The sequence below is a fragment of the Nymphaea colorata genome, chromosome 10 (assembly GCF_008831285.2).
Source record: "Nymphaea colorata isolate Beijing-Zhang1983 chromosome 10, ASM883128v2, whole genome shotgun sequence".
Classification (NCBI taxonomy): domain Eukaryota; kingdom Viridiplantae; phylum Streptophyta; class Magnoliopsida; order Nymphaeales; family Nymphaeaceae; genus Nymphaea; species Nymphaea colorata.
Window position 1 is genome coordinate 12,628,803 of NC_045147.1, and position 27,466 is coordinate 12,656,268.

At 39.9% G+C, this 27,466-nt stretch overlaps 3 protein-coding genes across 3 annotated transcripts; 1 reads left to right on the plus strand and 2 right to left on the minus strand.

The window, feature by feature from the left end:
• Positions 1-1,652: 1,652 nt before the first annotated feature.
• Positions 1,653-2,664, plus strand: LOC116262725 (auxin-responsive protein SAUR32). The gene has a single exon (XM_031642212.2). The coding sequence runs from the start codon at positions 1,969-1,971 to the stop codon at positions 2,323-2,325; it is 357 nt and encodes a 118-aa protein (XP_031498072.1). The 5' UTR covers positions 1,653-1,968; the 3' UTR covers positions 2,326-2,664.
• A 9,508-nt stretch (positions 2,665-12,172) lies between these two features.
• On the minus strand, positions 12,173-13,501 carry LOC116262860 (uncharacterized). Its single transcript, XM_031642386.2, has one exon. The coding sequence runs from the start codon at positions 13,260-13,262 to the stop codon at positions 12,342-12,344; it is 921 nt and encodes a 306-aa protein (XP_031498246.1). The 5' UTR covers positions 13,263-13,501; the 3' UTR covers positions 12,173-12,341.
• Positions 13,502-20,639: 7,138 nt separating this feature from the next.
• LOC116263394 (rho GTPase-activating protein 5-like) lies at positions 20,640-24,140 on the minus strand. Its single transcript, XM_031643131.2, has 5 exons — positions 23,708-24,140; positions 22,267-22,387; positions 22,038-22,157; positions 21,464-21,694; positions 20,640-21,379 (listed from the first exon to the last, which is right to left on the minus strand). Exons 1-5 carry the CDS (start codon positions 24,064-24,066, stop codon positions 20,807-20,809), a joined length of 1,404 nt encoding a protein of 467 aa, XP_031498991.1. The 5' UTR covers positions 24,067-24,140; the 3' UTR covers positions 20,640-20,806.
• Positions 24,141-27,466: the final 3,326 nt, after the last annotated feature.

A 27,466-nucleotide genomic window follows, 5' to 3' on the forward strand; every position in this document is an offset into this window, starting at 1 on the left:
ATGCGAATGCATATGTCTTAAGGAGGTGGAATATAATGCCTCAAAAAGTTTAGTCTTGTATTGAAGAATGTGAGAAATCTTAAATGACTTATAAAAGGATGTCATTAATGAAATGATTGTCTTGATTCCTAATCTTTTTAGGATTAAAGTTGAAACCATTAAGAGACAATTTGAGATGTGTCGAATCAAGAGTTGAACCCATGAGTGAATGAGAATGTTTTACAAAGTGGTAAAAAAGCTAATTACTTTGACCATGTTCCTCAACCAACCTTGATGTTGTTCTCTTTTAAGCTTTGCTTAAAGATAAAAAAACGCAAAAACTAATTTTTGATGTAGAAGATGGGTCACATCGTTCTAATCCATCGACATCTTCAATAAAATAATATATGAAATTCAAAGATAAATTGGCAAAACATTCATCTAAGCTAAGCTAGAATGTGACGTGAACATTTGTACAATGTGAACTTGGTTACGTTACCACTGAGACGCGCAGCCATCGCCGGCCACAATGTCGGCTTTATCTTGAAACTTGGCAGCAGAACCTTTTAAGAAGAAAATTAGCGATGGAAGATCTTTTTTTATGATTACTTGGCATCATTAACGCGTCTTCTATATAAGTTTTACTTGTTTAATGAGTTTCATTTAATAGAGAGACCGGACTTCCATGCTTTGACGGAGCGATGGGTTTTGTTCCCTGTCTGTTTGCTTTGCTGGGAAAGCCGAAAATGCAACAACGCCACAATCATTTCGGAAAGTTCGCAGTCTTTCATCTCCAATTTCAAGAGCAAAAATTTCAAAGTCAAGGGCAGCCGCTTTCGTCATGCATGGAGTCATCGGGGGCCACCAGCCGCTCGACTCCTACATTCCGCCATGCCGTTCCGTTGCCCCTACGCCCCCAGTACCAGGACAAAGGTAATATTGTCATGTCGACCCCTACCTTTTCTCAATAATCCAACGGGGGCCTCACTCTTGTCTGGATTTATTTTTGTGGGCAATTGTTAAACAAGGTGCCCGCTTCAATCTTAAAACGTGCAAAACCACACCAATTTGCAAGTTCACGTAAAGGTCTATTTCCTGTCGCCCTCTTAAGCCACCTCTGGTTTAGTAGACATTTTGTGACATTACACGTCGTTTGGTAGTGAAAACACTCAGCAAATATCTAATGAATATCTTTTAAATATTAAAACTAATTTGTATAACATTAAAACTGATATTAATTACAATACTTATTATTAAGTGTTTTTAACTACCAAAAGACCATCTTCCTTTGGCAAAGGGAGGATACCATCATTCAGTGGGACGAAAGTGCAATTTGAAGAAAGTGGAGCTTGTATGAGAAAAAAAAAAAGGAAGTTCTCGTCGCTTTTAAAATTATTGTTAAATCTCAGTGCGTTTCTAGAAAAAAAAAAGTAAAAGCACATCCATCTCTGACCCCCCTCCACCATGTCGGTCATACCCTGGACAACGCCGTCCTCCAAAACCCCGTTTTAAGGCAACCTTCTCTTGCTTTACTCTTTTCACACATTTTCTCGTCATCATCCATCACAGAAAAAAAAATCTTCCAATTCCTCAATAATGGTTTTCTAATTTTTCTTCTTTAATATTTTAGTAGACGGAAAGAAACATCGAGGTTTCCCATCCTCATCCTTACCCTTTCCTCGCTCTCTCTATGATTTCCCTCTCTCTTTCTCCTCGATCTATATAAACCCTCCCACCCTTCATTGCTTTCGCTTGCATCCTTTCTTTCTCTCATGTATAGATCAACCATCAGATTTCAATGAGCAACGTGCCCACATCTCTCTGCGACTCCTCCCTCACCCTCTTCACCCTCCAAATCTCAGCATCGGATCCCTGGCCCTTCTCCTTCTTCCATCTCTAACACGGACCTTCTCTCTGTGTTCTGTTGTCCTCGTCCTTAATTTTGTCTAATCACAGGAAGAGTTGAATCTCTTTCCGCTTTCTTGATTGATGGGTGTGGAGTCTGTGGAGAGAAACATGCCAAGCTTCCATCTGCATTTGCCCCACCTTCACCACCACGGCCATGGGAGGAAGGTGGCGGAGGCGCTGTGCAAGGACGTGCCCAAGGGCTGCTTCGCGATTTTGGTAGGCCAAGGGGCGGAGCAACAGAGGTTCGTGGTGCCTATTATCTACCTGAACCACCCGTTGTTCGTGCAGCTGTTGAAGGAGGCGGAGGACGAGTATGGGTTCGACCAGAAGGGCACCATCAACATCCCTTGCCATGTCGCCCAGTTCCAGTACGTCCAGGGGCTCATCGACAAGGAGAAGCAGCACAGCTCCCACCATGTTGGTTGTTTCAGGGCCTGATCATTGATTCGATTGGTCGTGTCTTTTGATGGTGACGATAATTTCTTTCTGATTGTACGTGTTCATATGCGTCCTCCGTCGTTGTAATTAAGCTATGAGAAAGAACAGCTTTAGCTAGCGTTTGTGAGATCTGATGTTAAGAGTGGGAAAGAGAGGGAGAGATTGATGTGAATTAGTTCCTGTAAAGAAAAAAGAAAATAGATGTGAATTAGAAGATTCTTTTCTTTTAACTATTCTTGTTTCTACTCTTTCTTTGTTCATCGATGATGTATCTAGGTGTGTAAACTACGATTTAACTGGCAGTTAATAGATTAAAGGAGCAAGAATGTGATGGTCTCTCTTCTTCTTGTTCATCTCTCTGATGGGTCTACTTTCCCCCCCCCCCCCCTTTTTTTCCCTTCTTCGTGGAGTCTTTGTCGATCGATTTTCTCATGTGCCGGGTGTGAGATGGTACGAAGCTGTCGAAAACACAAGAAAAAATTGGAGAAATGATGGTGGAGCTAATCATGGCGGTGGAAGGGGGAAAGAAGAGAGAACCGTTGGTATATATGTTGATGGGGTCATGAGAGGTGCAGATGAGAACAGCGGTGGCCGTAGAGGGCCAGCCTTGCCATTATTGCTTTGTTTTCATCTTGCCTCCTCCCCTCTCCCGCTCTAACACGTTTTGGTCCCAAGACTTCTTCTTCTCTTTGCAACGCAAAGAAGAGAAAAGATTTGTGCTACCAAGATGCGATTTGATATACGCGATTTGCATCCTCACTTGTGAACAAGTTACTGCCAAAGATCAAAACAGAAACAAGCATTTCGTTTTACTGTGTAAGTTACTGCGTGTAGATTTGCCAGTTACTGCATGCAAGTAAAGTAATCCGCCATTGGAGCATATTCCGGAGGTGATAAATTACAACGGCAAAAGATTGGTGGGACATGGAGGAAGCGTGCTTCCCGTTATTCGTTCCGCCTACTTTCCAGGAGGTGTCCGGCAAAGTCGGTAATCAGCCGTAGAGCTCAAACTTTTCACTGGTTCTTCTGCCACACGTTTGGCCTACCTACTTTATCTTCTTCATAATTTTCTCAATGTTGACAAGCATATAATATCCCACCATTATGAGCAAACTGCAAGAAAAGGTCTCGATTGTGTGATTTCCATTGACATCCAAACGATAAACAGTTCAGTTCTTGAAATCATATCAATCTTCCTGCTGTGGTGAACAATAATTTCAAATCTTTCTTCTCTTCTAATGTGGTCGACGGGTAGAATTGAATGGGTGAAGGTGTGAATCCAACTAGCGCGTGGGACAGTGGTTTGCTTTACTTAATGCCTCAGCAACATGGCATGCCGGTGCAAGGAAGAGCTGGGCTCATCTATAAAGTCAAGAAGTTAGCTGGCTTTTATTGATGTTGCCCTTTATTATTCCATCGGCTATTGGCGGAGAACATGTGACTCTACCGCCTCCAGCTACGAGCTGCATCGGACCAACCTTGCCCGGGTGGCTCGCGTTTCGGGGACCCATTTACAGGCTGGTTAGTCCAACAATGTTCGGTATAATGTGTTTGCCATGCGATTTCCCATCGTCGATTAGGAAACCTTCAATATGTTTCCCTTTGTTCAGTATATTCTCAATTCGCTTAATTTCTTGAGCAAAGACTTAGTGCGTCAAGTAACTTACTACCACGATCCTAATATATTAAATATTTATCCCAACATTCCGTAGGAAAATGTAAAGATCTATGTTTTGTGCGAAAGAAATCACAAGTACAGGAAAACAGACAGTTTCTTGCAGCACTCAACTTATTAATTAATGACTCGCCGGTTTCTTGGGAGTTCCGGTGGGGAAGAAAACTTACTTACTGTGGGCCTCACGTTCGGGGCATTTATTTTTGCGCACTTTAGTTTATGTTTTCTGGTATTTTCGGTTGCAATCCAGCAATGTCGAGGCCTATCTTGCGGCAATCTCGCCGGAGATGTGAAAGCCATGAATTGACACTCAAAATGTGCGGGCTCTATATGTCCGCCAGCACCTGTTTGGGGTAATCTTTCAGCAACTTCATTTCCGTTCATTAACAATATTCCTTTTTTCACTAGCTGCATGAAAAACCTAAGGGCCACAGAAGGTTCTGATTTTATACGTTCAGACCAAAATCTTAACAGATTAGAGTGTGTGTGCTAGCCATTGGCAAATTCAAACCTATCAATATCATGTAGTTGGAGTGCTTGTAGGGATGTTTTAGTATTGGGCACAACTCTTACGGCAGTGCTGGTGGCATGACCGGGAATTCAACTTTTTGTGCTACAAAATGACAGCCATCGATATGCAAAAGCACAGCAAGGGACGACACACTAAGGCACTAAAAGCAAGTCTTGTGCCGTCGAAGGACGAGAGGTTGAGCTTTCAGCGGAGCAGTAAGTCTCTGCGGCTCACCAAAAGTATTTGATGTTTTGTCTTTCGTAAGACTTTTTTTTTGTTTTTGTTTGAGGGTATTTTGTCTTTGTCAAAACATAACTTTTCATCCTTCTATTTTTGTCATCAAGGAAGATTTTTTTTTTTTCCTTTCTTTTTGGTTTTTTGCATAAGGAGTATTTTCATCTTTTGGAGCCCTAGTGCTTACTTACATCCACGGTATCAGAATGTGTTATGCCCTAAGCATGTGCAGTGTGTGTGAGGGTGAAAACACGACGAAAGGTACTTAGTGCTTGAAATGGCCAAAATTCCACTGGCACAAGAACAATATAGCTGTCTTCAGTTCATGCTAATTAAACAAGTGTTGCAAGTTGAGACCAGCTACAAAACTTATTCGAATTTTGCAGTCCCTTTGATTTTGGGAAGCAGGGACGTCATTACAAGAAGTTCACAAAATAACTATGAATTGCCAAATAATTCGGTTACTCGGTACTGTCTAATCAAATTCTGTATCAGGTAATATCTGAACTAATCATGCCCCAATAATATGGAAGGTCATTGGAGTCCTACTGGAAGCGAATGGAATCGATGCTTACTGGTTTTGAGGCCAATATTCGTGCAGCAAAGCATCACTTTCTGAAAAGAACGAGCCATGAAAGCTTAGTAGGATGAATAATAGTGTTGAGCTTTTGAAGGGCTCAAGGGTCCTCTAGCGAAGGGTCTTTTCTTCTTCCTAACGGCAATTCATGGTCTTGTGTCTAACAAAGATGGCGCGTGTTCAACACGACAGGTTCTTGTGGGTAATACCGACAAGGGTTTCTTAAACACTTCTTCAACTATCACTTCGTACATATGCATGTTTCTGTGATAGTAATGCTCCGTCAGAACTTTGCATGCACATGGAGACGGCTTGCTCGATCCCGTTTTCAAACTTTCATTTGTTTTTCTCCTTTTTTTCCCATGTTCTAGATTTGTGTGGTATATCATGAGATTGAGCAACTATAATAGACTTACAAAGAAGGTTGTTAAGTAATTGATTGTCATGGTTCTTATGCTGAAATCTAAACTGATAGATGATAGATTGAGATCTGTTAGTAAATCAACTCTACCTCTTAAAACTAAAAATAAATTTTTAATTATGAGAATGGCCCTACTTGTTCAATGAAAGACTCCTTCACTTGCAAGGGCGAAAGTAGAATCTAAAAACTTTTCACTTTATAAAATTATTAAAATGACCTCCATGTCTTCCCATGTTGTTGGCATATAACATAGAAAGGATGCCCCCGAGGAGCTGGCCCTTCTCTGAGGTTGGGGTAGTTGTGTTAGGAAAAGGTTGGGGAGAGGTAGGTGGAGGAGGGAAGGACGGCATCGTTTCTTCAAAGAGAAGACAGGGCTCGCACGTTCTTCTCATTTGAAATTGTGTGTGGAGATGAGCACTGGAGTTGCTGAATCACCTAATCTCAAAGTTACTTCATTGTCAAAAGAGAGTAATTACCAATCAGATCGGATTTAGATTAGCATAAATGAACGAGAATTGAGTTCAAGTTGAGTCCAACTCAAATAAAAGATCGCAGAATCCTCACCTTGAATCCAATGAGTTTAAACCCTTAGATCGTTGGGAAAGCTTACTAAATTCCTTGAAAGAGATCAAAATCAACATGCAACAAATCATGCCCTAAGGGGCATAGAACAACTGGTTGGGATAGGGACTTATGAAAAGGTAAGTTCATAATTCCATTTTGTGGGCGAGGCGCTATGCCTCTGTTTCTCTAAGTGGTTGCAGCTGCACCTAAGTTAAAAAGTATACTGCTGCCATCGCTGTGTTAAGTGGTAAGACACGACATATAAGTTGAAGTGTGCATACTGCCATTGCTAATGTTGATGCAGCATAGGAACCTGGAGTCAAAGGGAATGAAAGGGCTTTTGGGCCTCTTTTTTGAACAGCGTGTTGTTAACCTTTCCCACATAAAAGATGCAACAAATCATCTGAAATTCCAAAAACATAGTATGAGTTAAACTTATATTATGTATCTCTGCTTCATTGCTCAAATTTTGGTTCAAGTTGTGCTCATATCTAGTCTCGTTGGTGCTCCTTTTTACACTTTTAAGATGCATTTTTTCAACCACAATTTGTTTCAATAGGCAGAATTGGCTGTTTGCTCACATAGTTCTTCTTCTTAAGACGATTAATTCTAATAAAATTACTTGAACAAAATGTCAACGCCTGATCTGTAGTCTTTTAATAGTCTCTAGGACCTTATCAACGCTGAACAGGTCCAATCAGTGACAGGTCATTAATTGTTTGACATTGATAAGTTAATGACAGATGGGAGAACAAATAATTTCGCAAGGCTTTCTTAATTCTTAGCCACAAATATTTGCAATTAGTGTTGACCCATGCAGACCAGACTTGTTCTAATTTTTGCTATTTTTCCAAATCTTTATTCAAATCATGAACTTGACTGTTCGAATGCAATCCTGGCCCTTAGCATAAAGCAGTTGGTTGAGGCAAGCGTACGCCATGATCCATGAAATCATATTTTGATATAGTGTATAAGATCTCTACTGCCCATTCGATAATGACTTTTTTTTTTTTACATGGAACTTTACCACATCTGCACAACCAGAACCACGCAGCAGCGAAGTAGTAAGACAGAACTGTGAAGGGTGTGAAGTTTTGAAGGTTCTGAACTAATTTTAAAGCCTGCCATTCTTCTATTAATTCTTGGCTTTTCGATGGTGCATGTCGTCCTCGTAAGTAAAGTTCGGTGATCACATGTTTACCTTCAATTCACTTTTGAGGAGACTTGGCTACGCTGATTTAACTATATATCACCACACCAATGTTTCGCATATAAAGCTTCAAAATCATGAACTTAATTATGCTTGGGTAAATACAAATACATGATGATTTTGTGACTCTTTGTAACAGGTAAGAATACAAAAATTCCCGATAAAAATCTCTCTGATATACTTATCCGAACGATATTTATGACAATGCAGCTGCCTACTCCTCCTCCAATTGAGCCATCAATTACTTTCAAAGGCATTAATGCGGTGCTTTTCAAGTAGTTGCAAGTTTCGCTACCATTATTAATGTTGGATGTGGTTTTGATATGCAAATGGAGGGCGAGATTGCCAAGTGATCCATTTAGGGCCTCTTTAGACTTTAATAGCAGCAACTGACTGTTACTGTCCCACTAATCTAATCTACTCCAGAAAATGAGATAGATTTATAGAATATTTGTTATAGCGCTCCATGAATCTACTCTATTGTTTCATGAATCTACTCTATTTTGTAAACCGGATTCAAGGTACAGTAATAGAGTGTTACTATTTCCAAACAGCCATGTAAAGGATGTGATTTGAAGAATGACATTAAAGTAATGATTCAGTCATTTAGCACAACAAAATTACTCAAAAAATTATCTGTGGGAGCTCCTTAATTGGCATCAAAGATTCATGGAACAGTATGTTACAATTCGGTTAGCCAAACGGCCCAAGGAACATGTAGGAACATGTAAAACCCACCTCATCAATATATATATATATATATATAAAAAGACTTGGTACATCCATTGTAAATAGTCTCCGCACCTTCAACATCAACTGCACCTCGAGCTTGCCCACAGGGATCGACGACACCAGCACTACGAGGCCCACACCATCTGACGTCTGGTCTCCAATGAAGGGACGTTGATGGAACCAGAGACCAAAACTGCAAGATTTGTCTCTCTCATGTCTTCCCCATGCTTTTGTAGAAGGCTTCAACATCCTTGGATGCAATTTATTCGCTCCTTCTAAGAATGGAACAAGACAAGTTTGATCAACTTTAGCTCATGAGAAACGCATGGCACAACCTCCCAGATCACTTTTTTCACTCCAATTCGATCCATGATCAATTCTCGCCATTGTTAGCAGTAATAAACTACTGCCCCCTCCCCTGACTCCACCGTCGGCGGGCGCGTACGATCCCCTTGAAATTGGTTGAGATGGATCCAATCTCTAAGTCGGTGAAGTAGATAACAATAATTTTCAGTGTTCACGGATCGGTCGAGCCGCTGATGCAGTGAATCAGTCGTTGGTACAAGGCATTATTGAACCTGCCATAAGAATGAATTGGCTTGTCACTGATTCAATTGGAATATGCTCTTCAATGGATATTTAGATGGCAATTGGTGTTTTGGTTGGAACTTTTTATATGCTTATAAGTTACGTCCGGAATCCAATCAGTGTGGGAGCCAGAAATTTTTTGACTAGTAATGATCTAACGTTGAAATTTTTAAGGGGCACCCCAAGTAAGACGGTGCCTATTTGAAATAAAACAATTTTTTGTCGCTCGTGTGGGCAATTGCATACACCAGAGCCTCCGCCACGGAATCCAACATAATGCAAACCAGAGCAGTCTTACAAGCACATATGCTAGCTGGGATGTCAGTGGGTCAGTTTTGGATCTCATATCTAACCGAATTGCTTCATGAAAAAGGAGTTGGATATGAAAAAAAAAAAATTAACAATTCACTAGGAAGTCAAATTGGATTCTAATTTAAGAAATGTTATTCAATTAAGTTCAGCTTTGGTTTTAAATAAGTATCCGATTGGAGGTGGATTCAGATTGAATTTTGGTTTTATTTGTAAAGAAATGTCGACCATATATTCAATATCCATATATTTTTAAAAATTGGTTTTTATTACATAATAATGTGATTCTGTTGTGTTTATGTATTTAAAAGTGGGATTCAGATGCTGTGGTGAATTTAGAAATTGGATTCAAATATGGTATGGAGTTTTCTTCAATAGAATTCAAATCTAAATTTGAATCCAATTATATAAATATCAGACAAAGTGTGAATATGGTAAAAGGTGCGCTCAATTCAAATTGGACCCATTGACATCCCTACAGCAACAGCTAGTTAAATGAGAGTCATGGACAAAACCACATGTAAGTTGGAAGTTACTTTAGATATAAAAATCAGTCCAGCTTTTGGGATCACCTCAGATTGTTTAGAGCTTGTAGCTAATATTTGAAAAAAAAACTCAATTAGCTTGGCTAAGGGATGAGACTTGAACTTAAGACCTTCAACTTGAAGAGGTATATATAGAGTCATATATGCATATGCCAAAGGCAAGTTTACCTCTTCGGCTTCGGCCTCTTTGGGGTATCTCATATATGGATCTACCAAACACAATCTTGCCAATCGAAATAAGAACAACAATCGATAACCTGAGTTGTTCATGCTTAAATGGCTCGAAAACGCATGTTTGTTTCTAACCCAAGAAAATTAACAAATCATGCTTGCTTATCAGCACAGGTTAATTTTATTCATTATCAAACCAACAAAGTAATGGATTTATCCTAATGTTATGTAGCATATTTTTTTAATATACTTATTTTAATTGTTAATAAATAATGTGAACGTTATTAACAGTTTTATTCATTTTCTCTTATCTATTTAATTTTGGCAAATCATGTTGGTCGACGCCCATGAGATAGTTATTGATTTACCAGCTATCAATTATAGATATGTAAATAAAGACGACCGAACGATAAAAAACAATATTATCCTGACATTTTAGTTCCCCGGAGAAACTGTGCATGTGAAATCTTTGAATGAAATCGCCTCCCCATGTCATTGTCCATGTGAGAGGTTATATACATAAACTAAGCCATTAATTTAATATCTCCGAAACAGAAAATACGTAAAATAAGGACCAGATAAAGATACAGAAATAAATTCTAGAATCCTTCACATGGAAAGATGGATGATAGATCCAAGAGGAGCGGATTTCAGGCAGCTAAAAACACGGACAGGACGAACTCAAAAATGCCAAACTTGCTAAATCTCCAGATCCAGTCCGTCTGAATCCCTGAGCGGAATCCAAGTTTGCACGACGGCGTACACCTGGTTGGAATAGGCTGTCATCGACTCGTACTTGCCGTTAATCCCGTATAGTTTTTAATGGAGCAGTTTGGAAGAAGATACTGCAAGTTTTTTACTGTAAAGATTCCATATCTGATGCTTCTACTACTTTGCAATATATATATATATATGGATTGCAACTCTGGCTATGTAGAGGCACCGAGTTTAAATTACAATGCCATTTTACCCATTGAGATAAATTGTTGAGAGAAGAATATTGAGAAAAAAAATGTGAAGATGAAAATATCCATAACCTCTTTTTGTTGTTTTTTATCATACGGATGAGCTGAGTAACTCTGGATAGCTAGAAATGCCGGCATCTACGCAGAACCTCAAGAAATTTGATTGGATATGCGTGAAAACATGGGCCACACAAAAAGAACCGAAAAATCTTCTTTAGCAGAAATTTTTTCATTGGCATGTTATGCGGATGGCTTTTAGCTAACACGAGTGTGTGTGTGTAAGATCAGTAATGCATGTGACCATGTTCTTCTTTGATATGCAGTCCTCGAAAGTAGGGGACCTCTCTCTTCCTCGCTGGTTTTCTAGGCCGTTCAATGCTTATCCCATTTCACTTGAAGGTTTCAGCTTCTAATGGAGACAACTATTGAGTATATTCGGATGGATACCCACAAAATTTCGGGTGCCAAGTGGGGAGTTAGATAAGCTGGCCCACTTGGCTGCCTTGTTTTGAGCCTAAGTTTTTGGGGCCCCTAATTGAGTCTCCTTTATAGTTTATGTGGCTCTTCTTCTTGTTGACAGAACTATGGCTGTATCTTGCTTGTTCTGTTATCCATTGGCATTTCTTAATGTTTAATTGAAGATCTCTCTCTGTCTCTTTCTCTCTCTCTTTTCTGAAGGAAGGGATGATAGTGTATTTTGGGTTCTAGCAAGCTTCCGTGTCCAATGAAGTCTCACCATCCATTTAATGAAAATAAACAGATCATCATGGGCAGCCAAAACAGGTACAGGTAGCCAGAAACAGGCTAATTTTTATTGGAAATCTTACGGATAGTTTGGAGTTTAGGAAGGATCTAGACTCTACCAGATTATAGCTGAATCAATCGGCTTCAATGGAAGCTAGCACAGGTTTAATCATGTCAAATGGCAAGAATGACCAACTTCTCAACAACTTTATACCGTTCCCTACTAGCTCCGATCTGTACTGTGTGGCTGGCCTACTTCCCCAGATGTTTTTACTGGCCCCATCTCTAAGAGCCAGACCAACTGGAGGAGAATCCCTCACCATTATAAATCTCAGCAAACAGAGTGGTAGTGCGGAAACTTGATCTATAGTTTTCACCTTAACACCTTCCATACTTCCCCTTTAGAACCTTCGGTTGTCAGATGGAAATTCTTGGAAATAAAAGATTTTAAAGGAAGTTCCAGCCATGTCTCCCCTGCTTCTTCCAAGTACTCTAACTACAATCCTGTTCCAGGCAAGCCTATGGACAATTGAGAATGCATAGTGGGATCTTTACAGCACCTAACGCGGACTTCCTGCTTCGCATCAAGAACTGCAACTGATGACACTATTACTTGAATGAATTTGAAACTGTTACTCAAGAATTACAGTAACAATTGGATCGACCGCGACAAAAATGAAAAGCACCAACAAATGATGGCATATTGTCATGTATTTTCTATGTTTCTTTGTGCAGTATGAACTTGTATACAAACAAGCAGAGAACTGTAACTACGTGGAGTCAATAACCCAATGTTGGCCGTCGACCTCCACTCGCAGACCTTTCGCCTTTGCAAACAAATTTACAGCCCTTCTGACGCCTCTGTCATCAGCCATGGTGAAATAATCATGGCCGAAGATGACTCCCCCTGGCCTTAGAACCTTGTATGCCAAGTTGATGTCGCTCCAAGCCGAATGAAAATCATGGCCTGCATCGATTTCAATCAAATCCGCAACAACGCCCCATTCGCAGAGCTTCACCAGCGCTGAGCTGCTAGAGAACGGTATGGGTGTTATCATCTCCGTCATGTTCATGTAATTCACATTCTGCATGAATTGTTGGAGCAGCAACACGTCGCCATTGACGTAACTCATACGTCTGAGTTTCCTGTTGAACTCGGGCCATCCTCTGAAATCATCAACGCAGAAGATCTGTGCACTCAAACCAAGCTTCCGTGTAACTTGCCCCATGTGTATGGCGGATGCCCCAAGGAAAGTGCCAATTTCAATTATGGTTCTTGGCTTGACTCTGCGGATGAGATTCTCAAAGACATCCCCATTTGAGCCCCATCCTTTGATGCGCCTTTTCTGCAACAGCGGTTGCAGGTGGGGAGGAGGGAAGCCGATGAAGGGCGAAGTGCCATTGAAGATGTGAGCTAGGACAGTTTGCTTAATCAACTCTGATGGGATGGGGTTGGCGCATCCGCTTCCAAACCGGAAATGATCGGAATTGAAGAAAGAATTAGAGTAGGAAAGTCTTTCTGCCGTCAAATTCTTGACATCCGTGTTGGAGTTGTTGATAGGTGGCTTAACAAAGATGCCGGAGTAGAAGCCAAAGGCATAAGAGAGGAAGAGGAGGAGTACATAAGCTACTGGTCTGAACAATCGGCTAGCCAAAGGTGGGTATCTTCTCTGCTTCTCTTCCTTCATCATCCTTGTGCAGCTACAGAGATAGAGAGAGACAGAGCCGACAAATTGGGAACTCAATAACAGAGAGAGAGAGAGAGAGAGAGAGAGATGGCTTCGCTGCGGAGGGGTGTTTAATTAGGAGTCTCTTTCGGGTTAGTTGTATAGAAGCGGGTGCAAACTCGCTATCAGACTAATTTAATAGCAGACGATGAAGCGGCCCCTGATTTTGGAGAGGATAACGTGCCCTCACATGGAGCGACTAGATAACCTCTCCCTCTCTTCTCTCTCTCTTGTCCTTAATTTTTGTATCAGTCTCTCTCTTTCTTCTTTCTTATTGTAACTTCTTGTCCCTAATTTTTGTATCTAGAGTACATTCTCATTTTATAGACTCTCTCTCTCTCCCTCTCTCCCTAAAAGGATATTCTTTTTAGGAATGCAATTCTCTGTATCTCAAATGTTTTTTTTTAAGAATGCAACAACAATCATTCAACCCTTGCATTCATGGGTTTTATCTCATCATAAGAGCTAACCACCCTCATGATTTGATGATTTTGTTTGTTGTCTTCTATTGGTTCAACTTAACTTTTCTTTTAAAGTTTGTTGTCCTCCCCATCAACACTTGTTGGGAGCTGGTGATATCTTTGTACATTGGCATCTTTGAACTCTCTCTCTCTCTCTCTCTCTCATTATATATATATACATATATAATATATAAACCTTTAAAGTATTTATAAACTCTAATTTAATATGAATCATGTCACAAGCCAAACTATTTTTGCAAAAAAATTAATCTTTTTACTATCAAAATTTTGTACTTATAACAATCGTATATTTTCAAATTATAAAAAAACATTACTAAAGTAAAAAAATGACTAACTTAATATATGTTTCTTACCAAATTATTCTTATGATCATATCTATAAAGTTAGTTTGCCAAAAAAATGTTTTAATAATTAATTTAGTGGGTCTAGTTTTTATCTGTTACCTAAGTGGTCTTGTATTTACCTTGTAGAGAGAGAGAGAGAGAGAGAGAGAGAGAGAGAGAGAGAGAGAGAGGTGGCTTCGCTGACATGGGCCATTTGATTAAGATTCTCTTTTGGGTTAGTTGTATAGAAGCAGGTGCAATCTCGCTATCAGATTTTAATTTACTAACAGGCGGCAAAGCGGTCCCTGAAGATAACATGCCCTCTTTCTCGCTCCCATTCGTGTTTTATTATATACAGATACAAACTGAAAACATTGAGGATCGGTTTACTCGGCCCTTCACACACACAACCCAATAGAATACTGTATGTCTGTTATATTGCATCATCTTTCTTGTGATATAAATTTCTCCAACCTCCCGCATACGAAGCCCAATGCACATGGGCTTCCATGTATGAGAGGACACATGTCCAAAAAGACTTTACATATATATATATATAATCAACCACCTAATCTAATCATAGTGGTGATATAATGATGGATGAGTAAGAGAAAAACATTGACAAATATATAATGAACATTTTTCTTATTTAATATTCTTTTTCTCTTTGTTTCTCTTTTGACCACCTATATGCTTCAGATGAACGAGTGAATATATATATATATATATATATATATATATATATATATATATATATATATATATATATATATATATATATATATATATATATATATATGCCTCCGCCCTCTGACATATTAAGCCTGATACAAAGCACACGTATGAGAGGACAGTTGACCATAAGATTCAGTTCTCATACACACACATATATATGCCTTCACCCTCTGACATATTAAGCCTGATACAAACTACACGTATAAGATGACAGTTGACCATAAGATTCAGTTCTCATATACACACATGTATATATATATATATGACTTATTTATATAAGATTTTTGCAGAATTTTTTCATTATGGATTTGGATGGAAAAATCCTTATACTTCTCACAATATATTGAATTGCATCAGATGGTGTATTTAATGACAAATACTTCCAGTGGCTGTCATTGGACATAGCTCAAGATGGCTGAAGGATTTCAATATATATATATATATATATAGTTCGACATAGCTCAAGACGGCCATATGGAGCTCTATCCAGTCATGGCCACACACTATAGTGCATCGAGCAATGAGAAAAAAGTAAGACATTTTTATTTGCACCTTGTTTGTTTTGTTTTACTCTTAACCGTTTATCACAATGAATCAAATGACTCTCATGAATAGGTTCAATGACTCTTGATAGCCAAAATGACCATTAATATATATATATATATATATATATATATATATATATATATATATATATATATATATATATATATATATATATATATATATATATAGGTTAACAATATTAGCATCCAACAAAAAATAACAGTAGTAGAAAAGTCATGAAAGGAAAGGACAATAGAGTGTCTGCCGTTGTTAAATTTATAACAATTAAATCTTTCACTTTGTTTAAAAGCACATTTAATAAAGAGAGATAAATATGTTAACTATTAAACTCGTTAAGTTTTTTGCCTTTTTCATTTGGTGGTTGTAATGATCTATCCTAAGTCGAAGTTTTTTGCCTTTTTCATTTGGTGGTTGTAATGATCTATCCTAAGTCGAACGGAACGACATGGATGATAGGTTATGGTGGGCTGTACTTTCCATGACCCTGACCCCTTCGAAGCAATCAATTCATTATGATCAGGGGCGGAGGGGGGGGGGGCGCTTAGGTCATGGCCAAAAAAAATTATTTTTTAATCACTCTATGTATTTTTTAGATTTAAATTTAGTTTGGCCCTACCCAGATCCAAAGGTTGGACTGCTTTGGCTCCGCCACTGATTATGATCAAAGGCAGTGAAATTCACCGACTTGAATTGAATTGATGCATTGATTCAATGACGGCACTCACTGGGCCAAGTCGGTCTAGGTCGCAGAAGCCCAATAAATACTTTTATGTGTACAAAGATTTTCTAGATTGTTTTTGTGTATACGAACTTGTATCATATTTTGAAGAATAAAAACCTCAATGTGTGTTTACTATTTTATCAAAACCTGAGCACGTTTTTGTCATAGTCTCATCGGTTTCACGACCCAAGCGCGGTCCAGCGTTCTTGTTCGACTCAAGCTCGAAAAAAAAGGCACCGGGCTGGCCCGATCAGTTATCAGGCCAACACGAGTACGTTTGATTAAGATCGGTTAGGTTCGATAAGATTTTTTTAATACATATTTTATTGATTTTTATATATAATTATAACATTTTTATTACAATTAATTATATTTATATATTATTTTATATTAAAAATATATTTTTTTAAATTTAATCGATTAAAGCTCGAACTCAAGTTTTAAGTGTTAGGCCGACCTCAGCTCGACTCTTGAGACTGGACCGATGCTTAGGCTCCGTGCACACCCCTCTACTAAAAGAGTAAAAGTTGCCATTTTATTTTATCCACAGGTCTCACGAGAACACCGTCTGGCGCATCGGAACTTTCATTCATGCAAGTCTCCGTTGTCCAATTACGTCTCGGGATCTGTAGTACATGTTACGTCCGTGATTGAACTACTGGGACCATTTCCAGATTAACTCGAGTGTCAATTTCTTTTGGCCTATTTCCTGCAATTCTTCGCAAATTGGTCGGACCCATAAACACTAATCCTTTTAATGTTTGTGGATCCATCGTCTCTGGCGTGCAATCGCTGCATGAAGTGTTCTTCATCTTGATATGTGGCCTGTCCTGTTGCCTCTCTGCATCATTTCCCAATATCGATCGATGGTTTCAGAGAACCGCAAGGACATGAAGGTAACCAGGCCATGAACAGGAATCAGAAGCCTTTTTCATGGTGCTGAAATCATCTCCTGAAGGAAATCTTCATAACTAACTCACCTTGATCGAGGAACTTCAAATAGAACCTGGCAAATAGAAGGAAATAACCTATCAAATCAGCATATGACACTCTCCCTTTTGGATTTTATTAACTGGATACATAAAATTATATTGGGCATTTTTCTTAAATATGTATATATACATGTATGGAACCATCTTGTATGCATGAGATCAATGTACACTTACTGTCAACCAAGACTCACATCCACATGAATATTTTTTTGAGGCAACTAAGGACATGAATGTGGCCTCATGTTTTAAAGCTTGCCAATTGACAATATTTCTCATGTTTTAAAGCTTACCAATTCGCTGTGCCACATAATAATTTATGAAAGCCACTCAATTTACTGCAACCTCCAATCTTACAAGATTCCTTTTCATAATTCTTACCATCTGCTCTGCGCCTGCGGCTTTTTTTCTCTCTTTTCTTCACATTTAATGCATGCACCCAGAGCATATTAAGCTGTAATTGCATATTCAATTCTGCGGTCAGTCACCTGCAACCTTGTAGGCAACCTCTGGGGGGGACTGTCAGTCAAAGCAAGCAGCTGCCCTCTCTGAAATTTGATAATTACCGCCTGGAATGGAAAAAAAACTCAAGCTTTCAATCAGATCGACGTATCGGAACTTATAGTGCTTGACATCAATAACATTTGTGAGTCAAATATAATTTTTGAAGATTTGTCCTTCTTTGTCATATTGTTGCATTTTATATTTTCAAATGTATATCTAACAACATATTTTCTGAAAATTCATATAGAAATTTCATGGGATTTGCTCTTGTCAAGATTTTTCCTAATGAGATTTTTAAAATATCTTGTTTATTTTTCAAGCCACATGCAGTACCAGCTATGCCCATTTTTTAATTTTAAGAACAGTAAAATGGGAAATGCAGCTTCTCATTTGCTCCAGCTTCTGAAAAAAATTAAAAGGCATATATGCTTTTGGCAAAGGTGATAGCATTCAAAAACCACTTTAAAGTTTTTTACATACACTACTGAAGTTACTATTCGCGTTCAGACAAAAATGTCCAAAAAAATAATTTGAAATGTTAATTTAATTTAGTTTAAGCTGAAAACCCTTCGGGGTTGCCAATGTAATTTCGAAACTATTATGTGCATCTTTTATATATATATATATAAAGTTTTTAATTTCCATCAATTACGCTTCATTTGTACGAAGGATTTTGAGAAAAGCTTAGTTGAAGTAAGACTGGAAAGAAACGAACAGACTGAAGCAGACATATATTCAAAAGGAAAGAACAGGCTGAACACATCATAGGGGCATGAGCATCAGAAAGCAATCTAGATCAGGCGCAAGCACGAGCTACCAGACAAAGACACAATACTCTTTATTGCCTAATCTTTGAAATACTAAGACCAGATAATAAACTCGAGAACATTATTGGATCAGGAAGAAAGAAAGAAACCTAAAAAGCTACTCATGTATATGTGTGTGTGTGTGTGAAACTGAGAAAACTGGACAAGTTGAAAGATGTTTACTGATAAATTTGTCTTGGGATAGCTAAGGAAAACCACCATGTATGATCCATATATGATTCCCTACCCAGGAGACGTACCCAGGCTTCAACGCCTGCCTGTAATGGATGCTGCAGGTTTCAAACTTTTGATCCCTTTAGTTGGTGACCTTCACCAATCAATCCTTGTATGGAGTATTACTCAAAGAGGGTTCAGTTGCATTTTTGGAATAGCTAAAACAAAACAGACGTATTTATTGTTCCATAAAAGAGTAGTAACAGAAAGAAGTCAGGTAAACAGACTAATCATAAAGAGTTAATTTAGAGGCAAGACATGTTAGGAGCTCTGGATCTGCAGGTATCTCTGATGCCAAAGAGGCAGGACAATGTGTCCTATCTGATCACTTTTCCTATCACGTTTACCCACTCTTTCTTGACAACTAAAGGGGGAAAAAACCCATCATGCTCGAATTATGGTAACTTGTTTACCAGAAGACCAATCGCTTTTGGGTCTTCATATCTGCTGTATTACTCAGTGGTCTATAACTGCTACGTCCTTTTTCCCACTGTTTTACTCAGTTACTAAAATACGAGAGGTGGGAGTCCAATAAGAAAGGTTTTCTTGCCCACTGTTTTAATACCAAGTTATTATTTACTGCTATAATTAGGTGAAACTCCAACTGGAAGGACTTTGTGCCCGATGGCTTGCTCAGTGTTTTATTTTACTGCCACAATCAGGTGAAAGTCCTGCGTGAAGACTTTTTATACCAAAAAGTTAATTAGGTGTAAAAAAAAAAAAAAAAGAAGAAGAAAGGCTTCACATGGTTGAGTGACAGGCAAAAGTTAGGCCGCAGAATCGTGGGCAAGAGTTCGCCTGCTTGAATATTGTGATTCTCTCCAAGCTTGACTAATGGAAGTTGAGAAAACAGAACTGAGATGATAATTCTATGAAAGTGGTTAACCATTGCCTCGGAAAATCGTGCTGCTTTCGTTGCCAACTTGTGGACTATAGCTTGGATGAGGTTTTGTCAAAAGCCTAAAAAATAGGAAGCTTTATCAGATGTTATAGTGTACGTAAGAGGAGTTTCAGGTTCCTTTCTTGAGTGGGGAGGTGGGTTGTTAGTTTGCACGGTGGAGATCGTCAAGTGAAACTAAATCAATTCTGAATCTGCGATTAAAAATAGCTGGTTTACTATATTACCGGTGAAGTCATTTTTAATACATTATAAGATTCATCTCGAGCAAGTAAAACTGCAAAAGTAAAGAGAGTTCAGTTAAAGACCAGAAATAGTATAAAAATGATCACGTTACCCTTTAATATACGGATATGGTAAACACTGACGTAACCCAGAGGTTGTTTCTTTTTTCCTTAAGAAGTGGACTTGTTTAATTAAAGACTTTACTTCCATAAGTTACGGTGGGAGGGTGTCAAAGTGGAAAAGTTCTTTAGTCAAATATAAAAGTCTGACTGAACTGTTAAATGTAGTTCATCCACATTCTTGTTCCTGGTAAAATTGGGAAAAGAGCGGTTTTAGATATTCTCGGAGTATGGCGGTGGCCTATGTGCAGTTTCTTCCTCGAAAGCTGGTGGTCCAAACACGTTGCAGAGAAAAATGTGCATAGGACATTGAGGATTGAGGGAGCTAAATTGAGTGGTCCAAATCAAGATCTCCTTCAGGAAGCATGAAGGTTGTCGCTGCACTCCACCATGAATTATTCAAGACATTGGGAGCAGGAACGCTAGCCACAATAGCAGAATCAGTTGAAGAATATCAACTATTTATCCCACCCAATTTCCTAGCAAACTGCCGAAAAGATATGGTGCAAAAACGGCACTACATCTCCGCCTTATCTAAACAGTGACGTCGAATCTTTTTTAGAGACCAATCAATGGCCTCGTGAATCTTGCACGTCCTTCTAGAAAAACACAGAATGCAACGACAAGTAACTAAAAAGTTTTCTTTTTCTTGTCTTTCTGTTCTTAAGCATGTTAAAAGATGGTGTAGCAGGTAGCTCATGATGTTTACTCGTTTAACTAAAGTTCTTTTAAGACCATAATGATAACAAGAGATTGTGGAACAACGAAATTTCAAAGCTCATTTTTCACTTTTTTCCCACGTTGGCATGTTAGATCTTAGTGAATCCAACCCATTACAGACCGCAAATTACATGAACAGAATGCACACAACCAAACAGAAGAACCACATTCTTCCTACATTTATGTCATGCCCAAGCTTCCCCTCCAGCCACTGCAGCCGAATCAACAATTCCTAATGGATTGCTCTTCTTCCCAACTCTATTCAAGTGAAACATAGGACGTGTACAAATTTTTCTGACTCCCTTTCTGAGGTTAAGTCTATCTAACAAGCCTTCAACATCTTTACTGATATACCGACCCCTGCATCCATTTTCTATGGCTGCCACCTGAGATTTTCTTGCTGATCCTTCTGAGAATACTTCACCTTCATCATCAGCTGCAAACTTCTCAGGAAGGCTCCGGAAACTTTCCTCAGCATCACTGAGTAATCCGTCTTCTCTGTTTCTTAAAAACATGTCTAGAACAGATGTATTGCGAAAACAACTTTTTGTTGGTGTTTCATCAGCTCCCTCATTGGTTATTGCCATTAACCTTGATGAATTGTGACGGTCTCTGTCTTTTGGGGATTCTGGGCAAAAAGAGAATTCTCTTGCTCTGGCAGCATTCTCTTCCCTTTCACGAAGGGTTTTCATGATAAGGCTCTTGAGGAAATTCATCACTTGCACCGCATGGATCAATGCAGTCAAGGGATCGGCCATCTGCAGAAGAATTGTACTGCATCAGGTATGGTACCATGCAAAGAGGGCAGCTAAACTAGCAAGGCATTGTGGTTTGATTGATACCTGAGTCATGTTTGGTGCAAATACCATAGCAATATTGCGTGCATTCATCTTGTTCTGATGTTCATGCTGCACAACATCAGCCATTAGATTGATGGCCCAGTCAAGAAGTGCTGCCTCTGTTGCTGGCAGCAGCTGGACGAGCTGAGTGCATTCAGCTTCGGTATTGCAATGCATCACCTGCTCTGGCGTGAGTGAGTCTAATATACCGTTTGGGAGCTCTCTAAACCAAGCCTGTACAAGGAACCAAATAATATCAATTACACAAGCTGAGACTGGAGTACAAAAGAAATGAAATTGTAAACGTACTTGTACAATGACCAACGTTAAACATATAATAAGATATAATAAGAAATATGTGTCAAGGCGCTGCAATTTCTTCTGTTAAGCGGTTACTCTATTTATAGGGTACGCCAAGAGAGTCTGCTCAAACAGTATGAGGAAGCACCAAAAGCCAAGAGGACACCACTCAGACTTCAGAATGCATCATGTGTAGCATAAACCCAAAACATGAATGAAATGCTAATGCATAAGTAGCAAAATGAGAAGGTTGATGTCGACAATCACAGAAGACTACCTTTATTAAACCTGCTAGGCAATGAATATTAACACCACATGGTACGATTCCCTTGTTTAACTGATCTCGTACATATTCTTCCTGACCATTCTCAGCATTGATTCTAAAAATGCCTTCTGCCTTCAACCACAAAAGGAGGAAAAAAAGAAAAAGAAAAAGAAAAGAAGCGTCAGAAAATGAACAAGATGACAGAACAGAAACCAAAAATCTAGGCACAACCAAAAGGTACCTGAAGGCCTCCCTGTGAGTATAAATGCCTTTGCATCATTAGCAGAATCGTTGGCACACTGTTCCCCCGAGCATCATAGGAACATTGCATCGATTCTGCAGAAACCCCAAATACACTGGCGCTGCAAGAATAAAAACAACAGTAAAGAATTTCTGTAGGCACATCACCAGCTATTTGTTCACAAGTTTGATAAGCAGAAGCAGAGCAACTGCAGCATATTTACAACATCTAGCTAGTTCTAAAGGCAAGCACTTATAAATTTAAGAGAATAGGGAAACAATGCTCCGCTACTAAAATATTATAACTGAAAGATGGACGCGTAGAAGTCAATAACAGGAAGAGATGAACTAAAAAATAGTTGAAAATAAAGATCGAAGATAATTTGCATTTGCTTCATTTTTCTGCATAGTTTAATAGTTGCAGATTCTAACAAGCATGAATGTGCCTAAAGAGGAGGCAGAGAAAGCAGAAAATGAAGAAGACTAAGACAGCCAAAGAACTAGTGAATGGTGATTCAGTCAAGTTGATACTTTAAGAGATTATCACTTTATATTCCACCCTGTTGAAATAGTACTTCTTAGTCAGTTACAGTATCTATGACAGATTGACAGTTTATTTTTGTGCCCTGAAATGAAAGTAGCGGGAACGTGATTTAGATTTCATAAATGAATTTAGGACTTTTAGTTTTGGAAGAATATAAAAAAAGCAAAGGACAGGGACACGGGAAAAGAAACTGCTCCTCTCCGTTCTTGAAGAAGTACGAATCATACGGTTTTCGTATCTCCAGAAGCGAAGACCAGGGAAGGATACAATGACAATAGTCCTCACTCCTCAATGACCCTTTTCACATCATCCCAACTAATCTAAACTTTCACGATAAGTGAACGAGAGCTATCTGCTAAAGAGGACAACCACAAAGCAAATGAGACAGAGAGCTTGAATGGACCAAACTGCTATTTCTGGAAGGCAATCATTTCAGAGGACAGTTCAACAAAAAAACATTGAAGAACATAGAGAGTGGCAGCAAAATGGAAAGAAATCCATGAGGCGTGCCGATGTAGCAGCTGGGAGTGCCGTTATTTAACGGGAAATAGAATCCTAATTCCTGAACTACTAGAATAGCAAAAGAACAAATTTGCAAAGTGATGCGTCCCAGAGAGAGAAACAGGGAGAGGCCTAGGAACCCTTCTCTAAAAAGGAACCGCCGCCACCAGCAACAGAAAAAACAAACAAGAATGCACTGGACTAAGTGGTGCCATCATCCCCGTCACTGAAAATTTCTTTTTTCTCCTAAGCCGCGTCCTTGTTTTTGGGGCAATTCCCTCCGGAAAATGAAGCAAACGGAGAATACAACCGTCGATAACAGAATCACGAAACTTTTCACGACTTTCGCGCAAGAAATAAACGCGGCGGAATGTTGAAAAAAATGGATGCAAAGGACCTGGCACTGGGTACCCTCCAGGGGAGTTCCGGCTCGAACTCGACGGGAAGGCCAAGGAAGCCATTGAAGCGATCAAACGTCACGTGGGCAACGTGCCGGACGTCCGTCGGCCGGCTGATGTCCAGTGCAGCGTCCTCCTCCTGCTCGACACTGCAGATCGCCACCGACTTCCTCAGCACCGACACGAGCACCGCCAAGATCGGCAACTCCGCCCTCCGCACCCGTATCCCACCACCACCGGAAGATGACGGCGGGTCGTCGCCGGAGTGCGGGAGAATGAAGGGTGACCGGGGGTTCGTGAGTTCCTCATCCTCATATTCGCCGCCTATGCCGCGTTGCGCCACGTGAACCTCCGCCATGGCCAAGCAACCGAGAGAGAGAGAGAGAGAGCGTGATGCGAGGAAGAAGAAGAAGAAGGAAGAGAAGAAGAGGGAGGATCCGGTAGTGAGGAAGGGGTTGAGGGTGGAGACAAGCGGGAGTGTGGGCCCGCTGCCATGCTGGTGAGGTCCACACAGGTTCTGGTCCCCACCTGCTTCTCCTCCGCCCATCGCGCTGCTCTGCAAAACTGGTTCTGGATTTTTGGATCTCCGTACACCCATTTTCCCCAACCCTGATCCAGATGAATCCCAGGAACACATTATACCTGTCACCTTACCCTCGTCTGTACCGTACTCTCTAAACAAAAAGTAAATGCCTTGCCCTGCCCCGATGTATATATATATATATATATATATATATATATATTGCACGTTCATTGTGCATGTACATCTTTTTTTTATCATACTACTTTTCATCCACAAACAAAAAAAAAACATGCATTCATGGATCATAATTAGGAAGTAATCAGCTATTGTACGTCTCAATGCGTCTGGTTCATAGTTCATTAATTATAAAAACTTACACTGAACAAACAATATTTGAAAAGGAAGTTTATCAGTGTCGGGTCCCTTCTCGCATCAAAGTCCTTTAAAAAATACGCACATCATCAACACTCAGCGGTTTAATTGGCTGTAAAAACTTACACTCAGTAAAAGGAAACATAATTTTTAAATATTAGTTCCTTAATAAATCGATCGAAACAGAGCAGAATGATCCAATATCAGCTGTTTTAGGATCGTATAACTTTTATATAACGAATACAACACTTTCCATAACAACCCAATTTGTTCATGACAACATGTCTCCAGAGCTTGACAAACAATGCTTCCAAGCGTACCATAGTTGGTTGGATTGGCAGCTGGTGAAAGTCTGATTATGGGCGCACTATTTATATGAACTGCAAATGATAGATGTGCGACAATCGAGTTGACAGACGCACTATTTCCCATGCACGTCTTGAAACATTCCTAGACACCAGGACGGGCTTCGGCTTCAAGGGAGTAAAAATGGATTGAAACGAAAAAACATGGCACATAATTGGATGGCTTCCATTAAAGATTATGAGACCAACGACAAGATAAACGAAGCAAAATACTTTCCTTCCTTAAATCTTCTTCCCCATTAAAGATTATGATACCAACGACAAGATAAACGAAGCAAAATACTTTTCTTCCTTAAATCTCCATCCCCATCCTTTTCCATGAACTTTTTCATGAATTGGCTCCTCAGTTTATGAACACTTGGGCTTGTGGAATCAAGAGCAAGGCCCACAAACATTTAACTTCAAACAGACAGCCCTTGGCTTATTATAGTAAATACATCTAGTACTTTTGTACTGGAGGGCTGTGTAGGGTGGTGAATCTCACCATGGCTGATGGGGTTTACTACCAAATACGTTGCTTGTCCCTTCTGCTGCACGAACCCATGGCCCAGCAAACACTGACTCGGTGCGCCTGGTCATGAACTGAAACAAGATCAGTCGGTGGACCCGGTCAGCTCGAGTCGATCTCCGCACTGGGCCAAGGCGGCGAAGACCAACATGGTTTTGCCTTACCCTTTGCTAACATGATCAACAAATATCTGGCCATTGTGGCCCACTGACATAGCTATGGAGCACAATAATGTAAGACGCGTTCTTAAACATATTGTATTTGAAGCTTCAGGTGCATGTTCACTGGCTCGAAGGCTTTGCCAGTGTATTTAGCTGTCTGAATTGGAGCCCTCTGCGGCCTGGGGCCAAAGCTAACTAGTGGATACATACGCCCAAAAGCTGAAGGCCCGTGAACCCAACTCCTTTTGCTACAAGGAAAATAGATTATTTAAATCCATGATAATGCATTCTTCATAAACCAACCATATATAATGAAACCAAGGTCTTCAACTAGACATGATATATATATATATATATATATATATATATATATATATATATATGAACAAGTCGTTAAACTTGCAAGTACTTAATTTTGGATGGAAGAAAAGGGCAGGACGGATTCCTTCGGATGATTCCATACCTTTGCTTGATGGGATGGATCATTGGATCCCCCTCGGGTACCATTGATCTGTTCTGAACGAGGGGCCGAAGATATTAAAAGATATCCAAAAGTTGCACGCCTGGAATCTGACCCGCGCTTTATGAGCCACGGCCCTTTCTCCATAAGCTCACAGATTACCAAAATGGTCCTTGAGAAGCTCAAGTACTGAAGGACGGTTTTGGAATATCCTTTTAACTAGAAAGGGTTGCTTAAGGCGCTTTTTGTAATTTTCTTCTTGCATAGATAAACATAGTTTTGGACGCATTTGGCTGTGACGGGGCCATATTTTGGCAGTTATGGTGCCTCTGCCCCCTCCTAATTTACATGTGGCTTAGAGATTTAAAATCAGCTAAGTAACTTTATGTTATCTTTTTCTCTCTCTCTCTCTCTCTCTCTCTCTCTCTTTTCTATCACGCAACGGTTGTTGGCTTCCTCACACCCCATTCGCTCCCCCACTTACCGTCCTTCTCCACCTTTCAGTATGCTGATGATTTTCTCTTGTTCGGCAGTACTTCCCGCCAGCAGATTGTGAGAACATGGCTCATCCTTCGGGTTTTTGAACTCATCTCGGGTCTTTCTATCAATTCCGCCAAGTGTCACATTTCCCTCATTCACGCGGATCCGGTCACGGTACTTCTCGCGGAAGCTTGCTTCGGGTGTAAGGCTACTAGCTTGTCCATGGACTATTTGGGGCTTCAGATTACGTTGTCGTCTCCCGCTCCCTCTTTTTGGGATGGGATGGAGCAGAAGCTTACGGATCGCCTTCAGTGTTGGCAGAGAAAGCTGTTTTCTCTCTCAGGTCGGATTAGTCTGGCTAAGCACTGCCTTGCGTCGGTCCTTCTCCATGCTTTGTTTGTCTTTCGGCCTCCTGTGACTATTTTGCGTAGGTTTGATAAGCTTATTCGTAAGTTTGTTTGGGATGGTGATCGACCTTCAGATCGCCTTGCGCATTGGGATGTGGTTGTCTTTCCGCGTCTTTTTGGGGGTGCTGGGGTTACCAACCTTAGTCGGGCTTGCGAGTCTTCCCTGTGTTCTTGGTGGTGGCGGTTAGCAACTGAACATTCTCCCATCACCCAATTCATTAGTTCAAAATTCGACTTCCTTCCCCTAGCGTCTGACATAGTTCTATCTCTCACACCTCCCCCTCTCACTTTTGGTCTGACATACTTTCTGTCATTCCTCTTTTCATCCGCCTTGCTGACCTTTCATCGTCCACGTCCCCATCCTGGCCTCTTTCACCTACCTGTGAGTTCACTTTTTCTTCTTGCTATCTAGTCTCCTTTGGTCCTTCTGTCGCGTCACTCCCCCCCGGTCTCTTTGGTCTCCTGGCCCATCTCCTCGTGCC

Coding starts and splice junctions, on each gene's coding strand:
- LOC116262725 (XM_031642212.2), top strand. CDS start 1,969: ATGGGTGTGGAGTCTGTGGAGAGAAACATGCCAAGCTTCCATCTGCAT.
- LOC116262860 (XM_031642386.2), bottom strand. CDS start 13,262: ATGATGAAGGAAGAGAAGCAGAGAAGATACCCACCTTTGGCTAGCCGA.
- LOC116263394 (XM_031643131.2), bottom strand. CDS start 24,066: ATGGCGGAGGTTCACGTGGCGCAACGCGGCATAGGCGGCGAATATGAG. Junction 22,158..22,266: donor ACTCACAGGGAGGCCTTCAG/GTACCTTTTGGT, acceptor TTGTGGTTGAAG/GCAGAAGGCATTTTTAGAAT. Junction 21,695..22,037: donor GCCTAGCAGGTTTAATAAAG/GTAGTCTTCTGT, acceptor TTCCTTGTACAG/GCTTGGTTTAGAGAGCTCCC.